Source organism: Silene latifolia, chromosome 6 (assembly GCF_048544455.1).
Source record: "Silene latifolia isolate original U9 population chromosome 6, ASM4854445v1, whole genome shotgun sequence".
Taxonomy (NCBI): Eukaryota; Viridiplantae; Streptophyta; class Magnoliopsida; order Caryophyllales; family Caryophyllaceae; genus Silene; species Silene latifolia.
In genome coordinates, this window is record NC_133531.1 from 11374134 (window position 1) to 11386423 (window position 12290).

Sequence of the window (12290 nt, forward strand, 5' to 3'; positions counted from 1 at the left end):
TTGCTAGCAGAATGTTAGGTTTGATTACTATTTGCCAAAAACTAAGATTTCCTATTATATGGTGGTATCAAATTACCTTGTAAAACCGGACCTCTCAAATCTATTTATCAGCCCTGTCGTCAGCATCCAGCCCAGTTGGGATGGTCGATATACCAAAGCTGGTAAATTTAATTTAATTAATTAATTACCTCAATCCCACGCCTGTTCCACACCAACGACATCCCTAAATATCAATAATTAAAGCTTTGTATATTTAATTAATGTTTCATAGTAGCAACTTCTTACAATGCTGAATGTTTTTCAAAACTTTCATATGTTACCTACAAATATTAACTATTGTACAAGAGAGGGGTATTTGTCCTATATGGGATAGGTGTTCCCAAGTTTATAAAGCACAAATAGAAAAGTAAAGAATCGATTGCAACAATCTAAAAAGGAAAAGAATCTGTTGAGTCAGCGAGAGTATTTTTTTTTTTTTTTTTTTTGAGATAGCATCTATGGACTATGGCTCATAGACTCAAGTTAAACTTGTATGGTCAAATATTTGGGCCTATGTAGCATCAAGTAAAATTTGGATGAACAATTTAAAGCCCAACGCCTTGATCCAATATTCCAATGACACAGCTTTCAGGCAGAATAAACAAAGAGGAAACATTAATTAAAAAAATAAAATACTCAAAAAAAATTAAAATAAAATAAAATACAAAGTATGTTATTAAAATGTCAAATTCTTAGTTAATAGAGCTAATATTGCCTTTGACGTTAACAGGTGTTGAACCCGGTCACAATAGGCAATAGCAATGCGTACATGGAGAAGAACAACCCATGGAGCGCCTATTATTTTCCGCAATAGCAATGCGTACATGGAAAAGAAAAAAGTCTTATTGACATGGCAATCATAAACTCACAACAATCACAAGCACACACCATGTTGGAAGCCGAGCCATTGAAATTCAGGCGAACATATTGAAGAAAGATGATTTCGGCTGGTTGTAGCTTCCTAACCAGTGTTGCATATGGACGCCGATTGCATCCAAATACGATCCACTCCTACCATGAAATCCAAGAATCTTGCCTTCTGTCGTAGTTGAAGTGAAGAATGTTCCTACTTCGTCTCCAAAAGGGCCATACTTTCCTCGACTTGTATAGAATGTTAATGACCTTATAACTTTGGCATGATCAATATTATCCTTACCAACTGTACTGTAGTAGCCTGATATACAGGTTAGCACTTCATGTGGAAACTCCAGTTTTATCTGCATGGAAACATCCAAAAGAACGAACTTTAATGCTCAGGGCGCATTCAAACAAAACTCTAGTAAATCGTATATAAGACAATCTCATATATAAGTTTTGTGCGAGATTAGAGCAAGTGATTACCCGATGAGGTGAGGCAGTAGTATCAGTATTACCACCGTGCCTGACTGACCAGACTGATTGTCCATTTCGATCATATTCAATCTGTATTGAGCAAATGACTTGTGATTTTGTCAGATATATCTGTTTGATTCCAGTATAGACACCGTCATCCCATGGTTTCCCTCCTTCGCCACCCCATGGACCTGTTCCGCATGGAGCTGGTTCTTTCACCACCTTGAAAGCCGGCTGAACAATATTGACAAACACAACCATATGTAATTGTCAGAGTTAACATCCATTAATTCCTCTAGACTATCAAAAAGTCAAGTAACGGTCATTAAAAGCAAACATTACCAGTTCATAAGGCGCGCCCTTAGAAACAAGAGGCTTACTAGGCCACAAGGGATCCCCAACAATGCCTCGTTTAGTATCATCGTGAGAAACATGAGGCTTACTAGGCCACAAGGGATCTCCAACAATTGCTCGTTTTGTTTCATCATGAGAAGCCATAGGTGAACGCATCTGTGGGGTTACTTTCCCCTCAATGGCTCGTTTTGTATCATCGTGGGAAGCCATAGGTGAACGCATCTGTGGGGTTACTTTCCCCTCAATGGCTCGTTTAGTATCATCATGAGAAGCCATAGGCGGACGCAGCTGTGGTGTTACTTTCCCTTCCTTGAGATGAACTCCAATGGCGTCAAGAAATAGTCCTCGCTTCCCATGAAACCCGACAATCATCCCTTCCTTGGATTTAGAAGAAAAGGGAACACCGTGTTCTTCACCATACGGTCCATATTTTGTCTTAGTGGTATGGAATGTGAGTGATTTTATGATAGTAGGACTGATCATTGTTGATCCATAGTAGCCTGTAATATGCGTCAGGATCTCATACGGGTAATCAAAGACAATCTGCAAGGGATAGTAACAGTACACAGAATTAGACTACAACAATAACAACACGCTACCCGAGTGCCACAAATATCCAGCCAATGGCTGGATAAAGAGGTCAGATGTACACAACATTACCCCTCAACGGATAGGTTTTCAAACGACAATTCAACATCAGAAAAATCCTTACCTTATCAGTCTTAAATCCACCGGTTCCTCCACATCTGCCTCCACGCACGCCTTTTCCATCTTTCTCATACAACACTTTCAGATAAACGATACCAACATTGCGGGATATGGTAATCTGTCTAATGCCTATAAAACATCCATCATCAAACACAGTTCCCCCACTTCCTCCCCACGGTCCGTGTGTCACAACTCCTGTAGTTACAGAGGGCCTTTTTTCATTGCCGAGAGGATTGGCCAATACCTATATCATATGTTTTTTCAAATGGAAGATAGTCAGAAGATTGGTTATATATATAAGATGAGAACATATCTTTCAGACAAAAGTAAATCACCTTTTCTTTACTGTCATCATCGGATGAATCGGAACTGGAGCTCTGTCCGGAGAGAGTTGCGTGTGGTGGCAAGGTGTAAGTTCCTTTTACTTTAGGTGAAGCACTGCTCATATTATCCCTCTGCTTTATTGCAAGCACTATGTCATATTCTTTCCCAAGACTTCCATGAATTACTGAGTAACCAGAGTTCTTATCAGCAGCATTAGCAACAAAATTTTGCGAATAAACTACAGTATTTGATTCGTTTTTCTGGTGGATAGGGTTCATATATGCTCCGATGGCATCTAGGTGCCAACCAGACCTACCATGAAACCCAACAATTCTGTCGCCAGTCTTCGGTAAGTAGAAGTATGACCCTTGATCAACTCCAAATGGCCCATGAGTTTTTAGATTGCTGACAAAGGTCAGTGACCGAACACAAATGGGCCCCCCTGCGTATAAGTGGCCGTAATATCCATTGATAGATATCAGGAACTCCTCTGGGTATGCAAGCTTTACCTGCAAAGTGGAAATTAGTAGAGGTCAAACAAACTCAGGAAAGGGTGTCGGGGCACGTCCATATATTCTCAATGATGGTTAACCTTCAGAACAGGAAGATCAAAATTTAAAACCGCGCTAATTTTCCCAAAAACAACCATGAACTAGACAAGACAAACCTGATCTGTTTTATAGCCACCATTTCCACCATGCTTATCTCCCCAAACTGGTGAGCCCTGCTTATCATATTCAATCTGAATGGAGTCAACACCAGCACCATGTGTGACTATTATTTGACGCACGGCTGAGTACACTCCATCATCCCAGCTAGACCCGCTTTGACTGCCCCATGGCCCAACAACAACTGCCTTCTGCTCATGATCTTGAAAATTCAACTTCGCAATAAGAAAAACAAAAAATGAGTCATTCAGGTCACAATTTAAAAATTAAAGATGGATTCGTGTATGAAAAATATAATCGGTAGTTACCATTTAGGTTAATAGCGACCTCTATCAGCAAGAATGTGATCCTATTAAGAGTAGTTCAGTGCTATCTCCGAGCTGTGACAATCAGAATTTATTAGGCCACAAAAAGGAACAAAATCCAAAAACAATTCAGAAAAAAATATGAAAGAAGCTAATTCTGGAATCCACTAGAGGGGATAGAATCTGAAAGCAAAAGCATTAGATTCCTAATAAACCATCAACTATCCCATATTCTTTCAGTATAGACACGCATCATGCCATCATGCACTTAGGACGGTCATAATTTTCTCATCTATGCAACGTGCAAACAAATAAAATGAATCTGATCCGCCACTAATACATACAGCTTGTTAATAGTCCAATTTGATTCTCAAGACAGAAGGATATGATTATAAAAGACTGACAGTACAATACTAATGAACAGGCAATATCAACAACTACCCAAAAGATTCAGAGAGTGACAAATTTGAAGTCCTATTAGATGCCAGTTTATGAACTACTACTATTAGTGAATGTAGGTCTCGTTCCGTAACTATCTTCCAAAAAGTTTTTATTGTTCATTTGCCAACCATGTCAAATATCCAGATACTTGATCAGTATCTATAAGACTATAAGATGCATTTCAATGTCGAATGCAATCTATAAACAGAGTTTTTAATATCCTGTCAGTCTGTCACCCAAGTTGGTGTTTAGGACTAAATGTATACAAACACACTACAACTGCAGTTTACCGCTAGCTTCGCAGTCTCAGATCCAGGAAAAAGCATTCAGGTTTTGGCTAACATCAAACACATTTAAAACATAAAGGGAAGACTAAAGTTCCTATCACAGAAATTCGAAATAAAGGATGAAGTATTCAGCATCTTCGAAAAAAAACAGGACAGAAAATCGTGAAGAAAAAGTCGGCTAATAAGAGGCAATGTTCACATAAAACATTGCCAAAGAGAAAAACTGAGGGGAACTGCTACCATTCTGTAATCTGTACACAGAGGTTATTACTATACATTTGTTAGGACTTAAAAGTTAGTGGCATCTAGGATGAGGAGTGCAATCATGAGAAGGGACATAAAGGACCTTCATTCAAACAAGCATCATCCCTCTGAAAGGTCACTGCATCAAAAATGTTGTCCATCAAGTAGGAGTACTACCGAGTACCGACGATGAAACCTATTGCCTTATTCCATAAATATGGAGTTTGCATATAAAAATTGACCTAGCAAGAAAGTAAAGAGGAAATTTTAACAGAATCCAGTTCAAAGAATACAGTGCAACTCGGACATTCGCAAAATTAAACCCAGTGATTTACCAATTGATGCGATCCCAAATATACAAGAAAAAATAAAGGGATACCTCATTCCAACTTTGCAAATATTATAAAAACTCAATGCTATACCTTCAATCACAGAATGCTCTCAGTCACTACAGATAGAACTTTCACCTGTGCAATCGTATGAAACTTATAGCAGGTCGGTATTCAGGTAGTCAAGCGAGAAAGAAACACGCACTTTTCATGAACATTACCACACTAAGATACAATCCCTCGACCAGAATGCAATCAAGTATTTCAGATTACCAGGGATTTGAAAAAGGCTCAATCCCTCACTCTCACAAAAAGATAAACAACCTATATGCTTTGCCATTCTAAGTTCTAACCTATCTGACACTCTGACAGTACCCCAAATCATAGAATTCGGCTCAAAATAAGAAACCGACTGTCAAAATCACTTCAAAAGGGCTTATAATACAGCAAACCATATGACACTAGAACCTCAAGAAGCTAAAACCCTCTGCCTCTATCTCAAGGGCTTTGAATATAGCAATTCAAATATTCCATGTCAATTAAAGTTCATTGATGGAATATAGGATCACTTGCACCAAAATCACATCAAACCAATTGCCATTAGAAAGTCACAAGATTAAAATTATCTGCCTCAATCTCCTGTGAGATTAAGAGTGAGGTTGGACGAGAACACGGGATATAACAAATAACTTTTAAGAACACGGGATATAACAAATAACTTTTAAGAGTGAGGTTGGACGAGAACACGGGATATATTTAACTTTTTCCATGTATGAGTTCATTTTATGATGACAGGATTCCCAAATTGAGGACTTAGGTGATCGGTTGAGCCAAATTCAACTGAATTACGCATATAATACATCAAAACAATCGACATTATAACATAAGTAAAGGTGTCCGATGAGCCAAAATGAAAATTGCAGTCGATAATTGCATTAAATAATTGTAATTGCGTCCATCGAATACATTATTGATAGAGTAGACTAGTCTACTAGACATTAAAAGACCGTAAATTATATATTACTTCCTCCATTCCGTTCCATTTGATTGTATACGTTTTTTATAACACGAGCAGCGGAAATTTCAAAAGGCGTAAACAATCAAACGGAACCGTGGAAATATCACATAAAACCCGTAAATACAACTCAATTGGAATCACCAAGTAACTCAGCAATCTTCTCAGGAACATGAGCTTCATCATCTTCAAGTCTTGCTTCAACGCCATTACTACCCCAGCGAACTAAAGTAGGAACACCTTTGACCTCAAACCTCGGGTCAATCCGCCATGGATGCTGTGGGTTCCTCCACGTAGGCTTGTCTCCCACGTAAGCACGTAACAGTGCCACGTCATCGTTCGATTCTTCCAGATGGCGGTATATTATTGGCTCTGCTCTCACGCAATCGGGACACCAACTTAGGGAAGTTGAAGGATCGATGTCCGCTAAGAAGAGGATTAGGTTGAATTTGTGATTTGGGGATTCGGCTTCGAATTTGGGGAATATTTCGTCGAAATTTGAAATTGTTGCGTCGAATTTTGTTAGTCCCATTGTTTTTCTCTCTCCTAGGGTTTGTTCGAATTGAGGAATTGATTTGATTTGGGAGTTTAGGTTTTGATTTGGGGGTTTTTAATGTGTTGATGAGTTGATTTGGGTTGATGGTAAAGCCCAGCTGTTGATCTAGATTATAGGCCCAATTGTATCTAAGTTCGTATGGATGGAGAGACGGAGATTAATCTTGTGTAAGGCGGTTTTACACTAAAATAATTGAGAAACGGATAAAAACAACAAACCTATTAGCGACTTAGGCCTTGTTCTTTCTGACTTATTTTCATTCGATTCTATTGATTCATTCAACTCACTTTATTGATTGATTGATTCAGCTCCATTCGATTCTTGATTTCTTTTACTCCATTCGATTCTTGATTTAGCTAGCTAACTCCATTAAGTTCAAATTTCATTTCAACCTTACTCATCTTAAATTTAATAGTTATTATTAATTTTGTTATCAATAATACTATTTTTTTAATATTATTATTCTTTATTATTATTATAATTATAATTAATAATAATGTTATTAATAATTTATTTATTATAATTACTATTATTATTATGAATATTATTATTAAAATGAATAATAATGTTATTAATGTTAATATTGTTATTGTTGTTGTTGTTGTTAGTTGGTGGTGGTGGTGGTGGTGGTGGTGGTGGTGGTGGTGGTGGTGGTAATATTATTGTTGTTGTTAAAATGAATAATAATGTTATTAATGTTAATATTATTGTTGTTGTTGTTATTGTTATTGGTATTATTATTAAAATCAATAACATTTATCATTAATAATATTGATGGGGCACGCCCAACCGACTTGATCCACTAGCTAATACGGGGTCATACAAGTCAACACGTCACAAAGATGGTTACTTTAATCGCTTGGTACCCTACGAATCACGAATCGTTAAAAGCGAATTCTATCAAGTTGATTACTGAAAATACATATAACACATTTTCTATAAGCGAATCGCGAATCGGTAAGGCGTATTCATATCGAATCTGGTAACCATACTTGTCAAGCCATCATTTGAGGTATATATAGAAACCTATAAATACCTCATTATTCACCAATCAATGGTAAAATACTTCTCACCAACAACTTCCTCTCTCTAGAAGTAAGACTACTCGAGCTACTATGAGAGGACACGGAGACCTTAGCTTCAAGTAAGGTCCCGACTATCCACCAGTATCGTAAGGCATCAGAGAAGGACCTCTTGCGGACCCTCCGAGGACTTGTTTGTTACGCGTGAATGATCCATCCGAAGAGAGCAAGCATAGGCTCGAGGTGCCATCTGAGAGGAGTGCGTTGACCCAAATCGGATTCAAGCAACGCTTACTTGAGTGTTTTTATTCGAAACAATTATTTTTACTAATATCATTATTAATATTGACATTATTATTTATTATTGTTATTAAGAATATTATTAGTAAAAAATTACTATTTTTTCATTATTATAATTTATGATTATTCATATATAATATTATAAATTTTTTCTTATAAATATTAATATTAGTATAATTAGTATTATACTATGAATATTAATATTATTATAGTTGATAATAACAATAATATTAAATATTATTATTATTAATAATATGATTATTTGATTGATTCATTTCAATTGACTTTATTATTCGATTCAAATTAAACTTTATTCGATTCGATTCATTTATTTCACTTTCGATTCGATTCGATTCGATTCGATTCAGTTGCTCGTTCGATTCGATTCAAAGCTCGGCTCCACGATTGGATTGGGCTTAAAAAATCAGAAAGAACAGAGCCTTAGAGATTTTGTTTTATAATAGACGCTGTAAAACCCCCTTACACAAGTATTTGTGATGGAGGCACCCTTCATCTTGTCTTGCAAACTTATTTCGAGTTCATTTAGGTCGAGTTATTTTAGGTAGGTATTATTATGAAAAGTACACTATTCCGAGATTGTTGAGGTCGAGTTATTTTAGGAAGGTATATTATGAAATGTAGGCAATTTTGAGTTGTATTTAGTTTGTTAGCACGTTTTTGCTTTAGGTCCTGGGTATATAAATAATGAATTTTCGAACACATGGGGTTGTTTTTGCAATTGGTGACTATGTGTAAGTTCACTATGATTGAGTCGAGTTATTTTGGATTATGGGACATGTAGATTATTATTCATAATTGTTATGTAAATTATTTTAAAGTAGTCATTACAGGTTTTATTGCGTTAAATTGTTTTTTCGGTCCCATAGCCTACCCTTTCTCTCTCTAAATTTTCTCCCTAAAAAAAACCCCACCAATACCCCAAACTTTTCATCTTGCTCCACCACTAGCCGCCTACCCCTTCACCTTCCCCTATATTTCTACTGCCTCTCCGGGAATGTGGCCACGCTTTGGCCCATCTCCGGAGGTCGGGTCTTCACCTCTGATTAGGCCTCTCGTTTTGTTATTCTTCTCCGAATGCGTTTTCGTTTCATCGACGTCCTCGCCGATCAGATCATAGTTTCTTCATGTACTGGTTTTCCATGTCGGATCCTTGTTTGGTTTATCGTATGTTGCATGGTCTTTCCCGCTGCCGTTTTTGTTCCTCATCCCAGTTCATGATGGTCTTGCATGTCCCTTTGTGGTTCACGGTCTTTGTGTCGGTGGTTGATTTTTAGTTCAATTTGCATGCATCTGACCCTTTGGCATTCTCGTCCCTCCGTTCCCTTGTCCTGTCACCGTCGGTCTGGATCCAACCCAGAGGTGATCCCCCCCATTCCCCCCACCTTTGGTTTGGCTTCCTTATTTCTTGGTTTGTCTGTATGTGTCTTTGTGGTCGTGTTTTGGGTCATATTTGGTGAACCTTCCATTCCCCCACCAATCGGTCTCATTCTTTTTTTCGTTAGTGTTTGTCAATATCGTCTTTTCGCTTGGCCTGGTTGCATGTAAGACGGTGGTCCTGGGAGGTGTCGTTTGGTTAAACGGGTGTCGTTTTGGTCTTGCATGTCCCCTTGATGGTCGGGTCTTTTTCGGTTCTCGGTCTCTTTGGATGTGTTTGTCCGTCTTGAGTTTCGTTTGGGGATTTAGAGTTTTTCGGGTGTTTGTTGTCTGTGTTTTATGCTTCGTACTGGGTCTTTGTGGGAGGTTATGATCTGAACTTGGTGACATGGTAGGGACTTTTTCATCTGTTGATTGATATGGATCTCATCCTTGCTCTTGGTCTTAATCAGTGTTTAATGTGTTGGTCTAGGTAGTATCAATATTGGTCGGATTATGTGGTGTTGGGTAGGTTGGTTGTGGTGGTTGTCTTCCTCTTAATTTCCATGTTTTTGGCTATAAGAGTCTTGTTTACTTGTTTTCTTTGCTTACTATGGTCATCAATAAAGGTCTCCTTCAAGAAGTGTCTCCTCGTATGGTATAGGGTGTCTTCTCCCTCTACCATTTGGGGTTTGCTTCCTTTTTGCAACCAATTAGATTATGTTATTTCGGGATTGTCGATGTATGTCTATGCATGTAGCAATTATGGAATTAATAAGGTTGGTATGGACCCTTTTATGTCAAGTGTGGGGTGGATTCGTCAAAAGTCGGTGCCTTTTCGAATCTATGGATATGAGATTGGTTGAGGGTTTTTCCTTGTTCTCATCTTTCTGCATGCTGGTTTTCTCGGATTGTTGGTCTTATGATCGAAGGATTCGATCTCTATGGTGTAGGAGAGTTATCTCCGTCGATGATAAACTTCGTCGTCTTGCTTTTCACCTTTTCTTTCTACGTTCTTTTCGCAAGAGCGTAAGTACACCTTGTTATTGTCACCCTGCGACTTGTATGTATCAACGGTTGCTGGAAGTCAGTTGTGTTGGTGAAGCTGGTCCAATCGCTTGTTGCCAATTTTCCGTTCTTTCCCATAATGCCTTAGTTTCTTTAGTTTGTCTTACTGATGCTGTATTTGTTTTAAATAATGGATGTATCATGGGCTGAGAGAGCCTGAACATTATGTAATACATCTTTTCATCAATGTCAACAAAAAAAAAAATATATTGGTACTTTCTCTTATCCTAGACACAAGTTTGAAAGCCGAAGCGACAGCCAACGAAGGTCTGAAATCATAGTACGATTTTTCTGCATTAATGATATCAATATGTTACATGGAACAATATATTTTTATAACATTGTAAAATTAGCATAAAGATAGTTAGGTTAGATTAGTCAGATGGATATGATCTTAGTAAAACCCACCTTCTCCAACCAGCCATAGCCTATCACCAATACAAGTATGGTACTCGTGTCGACTCCTATTACAATAACAATATTTAAAATTTCAACCCTATACTCGTTCTACAAACAATCAAAACTCTATCAACGATTTTACTTATATAGAACAAAAATGATATCGAAAAAAAAAACATCCTTATATTGGCTACATGTCATACTAATGAGTACATTTTATTAGCTTAAACAGTGGTGGAACTAGATAGAGGCTAGCAAGGGAGCTCATCCCTTCTAATGGTCGAAAATTGTAAAGGTTTTAGTTAAACTTTTTCAACTATTTTGAGTTTTTCTTAAAACATTATTCATTTGCTTTTGTTGAGATTTCATCCCCAATCAGGTCAATTCTTAGCTCCACCACTGATATCCATATATACCAAGTGCATGGGGTTCTTAAAAAGTTTACTGGTAAATGGGCTGGTTTAGTAGTACTGTACTGTACTTGAGCCCACTACTTAGTGGCGTAAGCGTAACGTAGAAGTAGTCCCGTTATCGAAAGCCCAAGACCAGAAAGAGTGACAAACGGCACAACAACGGTGTCCTTGTCCCCCGTTACTCTTGCCTTTTACGGCATCTCATTTGTTGCTCGTCATTCCATAAATTTCACTACTACCATCGTATGATTATGACTTCTATCCATGTAAGTAAAATTTCATGTTTTAACCAACATATTAAATATTCCAAGGATAATCTTTCATTTGATTACTTAATTAGCCGTGCGAATTAATTGTTATGATCAAGTTTTATTTCCCTTTTATTTATATAGTATTAAATCTCGGTTTGAGACTTGATCTCATAACAAAATTTATCTATTTTTTTTGTTTGTTATAAGTGTAGCAAAACTCAATATATGGTCATAATGATCTTGAACGCCTCGATGACTCGATTATGTCGAGTGGTTGTGACAAATGTTTAAAACTAATGTTATGCAACATTTATTTTTGGAAAATCATAATGTCATATTAGCATATAGGCCATGTTCTTAATTCAGCTTATCTCTTCACAAATTAACTCTTAATTCAGTTCAATTCATCTCACATTTATTTAGTTCAATTCAGCTATATTAAATTCAGTTTAATTCAATTCAGCTCAGTTCAATTTCACAATATATATATTTTTTGGCTCAAGTTATTGCTTTAACTCTAAACAACGGAAAAATTCATGAATGTTTGTGTGATTCACATGAACATAATAATGTAGATTGACATGAAATAGTGGTGTCGGTCCAAAGTAAATGTAGATAAATAAAGATATATAGTTGATAATATGATGATAATAACATAATGTACACGACTACACAACACACAATTAGTGACATGGTAAATTATTACACCTTTGCTTTACCTTTTTCTTTGTGGTTTTTACTCCTCTTTTGCTTCTTTACTTTGCCTTCCAAATTTCATTATTTTCACATAAAATTGATACTTGAAAGCGACGCAATTTATTCTAAATAATCATGATGCAACACGTTAATTAATTCCTTAATA

At 37.0% G+C, this 12290-nt stretch overlaps 2 protein-coding genes across 2 annotated transcripts; both read right to left on the reverse strand.

Moving 5' to 3' along the window:
* Nucleotides 1–689: 689 nt before the first annotated feature.
* LOC141586328 (jacalin-related lectin 3) lies at nucleotides 690–3856 on the reverse strand. The gene is made up of 7 exons (XM_074407521.1): nucleotides 3734–3856; nucleotides 3425–3640; nucleotides 2769–3266; nucleotides 2438–2677; nucleotides 1714–2268; nucleotides 1381–1605; nucleotides 690–1256 (listed from the first exon to the last, which is right to left on the reverse strand). Exons 1-7 carry the CDS (start codon nucleotides 3734–3736, stop codon nucleotides 954–956), a joined length of 2040 nt encoding a protein of 679 aa, XP_074263622.1. The 5' UTR covers nucleotides 3737–3856; the 3' UTR covers nucleotides 690–953.
* A 2276-nt stretch (nucleotides 3857–6132) lies between these two features.
* LOC141658577 (thioredoxin-like protein Clot) lies at nucleotides 6133–6671 on the reverse strand. Its single transcript, XM_074465503.1, has one exon. It carries the CDS (start codon nucleotides 6575–6577, stop codon nucleotides 6176–6178), a length of 402 nt encoding a protein of 133 aa, XP_074321604.1. The 5' UTR covers nucleotides 6578–6671; the 3' UTR covers nucleotides 6133–6175.
* Nucleotides 6672–12290: the final 5619 nt, after the last annotated feature.

Bases quoted from the DNA above. Each gene is read 5' to 3' on its own strand.
- LOC141586328 (XM_074407521.1), bottom strand. The intron at 3,267-3,424 runs GTTTGTCTTGTC...TCCACTTTGCAG, and splicing joins GTGGCTATAAAACAGATCAG to GTAAAGCTTGCATACCCAGA. The intron at 1,257-1,380 runs GTAATCACTTGC...GTTTCCATGCAG, and splicing joins CTACTGCCTCACCTCATCGG to ATAAAACTGGAGTTTCCACA.
- LOC141658577 (XM_074465503.1), bottom strand. From the start codon at position 6,577: ATGGGACTAACAAAATTCGACGCAACAATTTCAAATTTCGACGAAATA.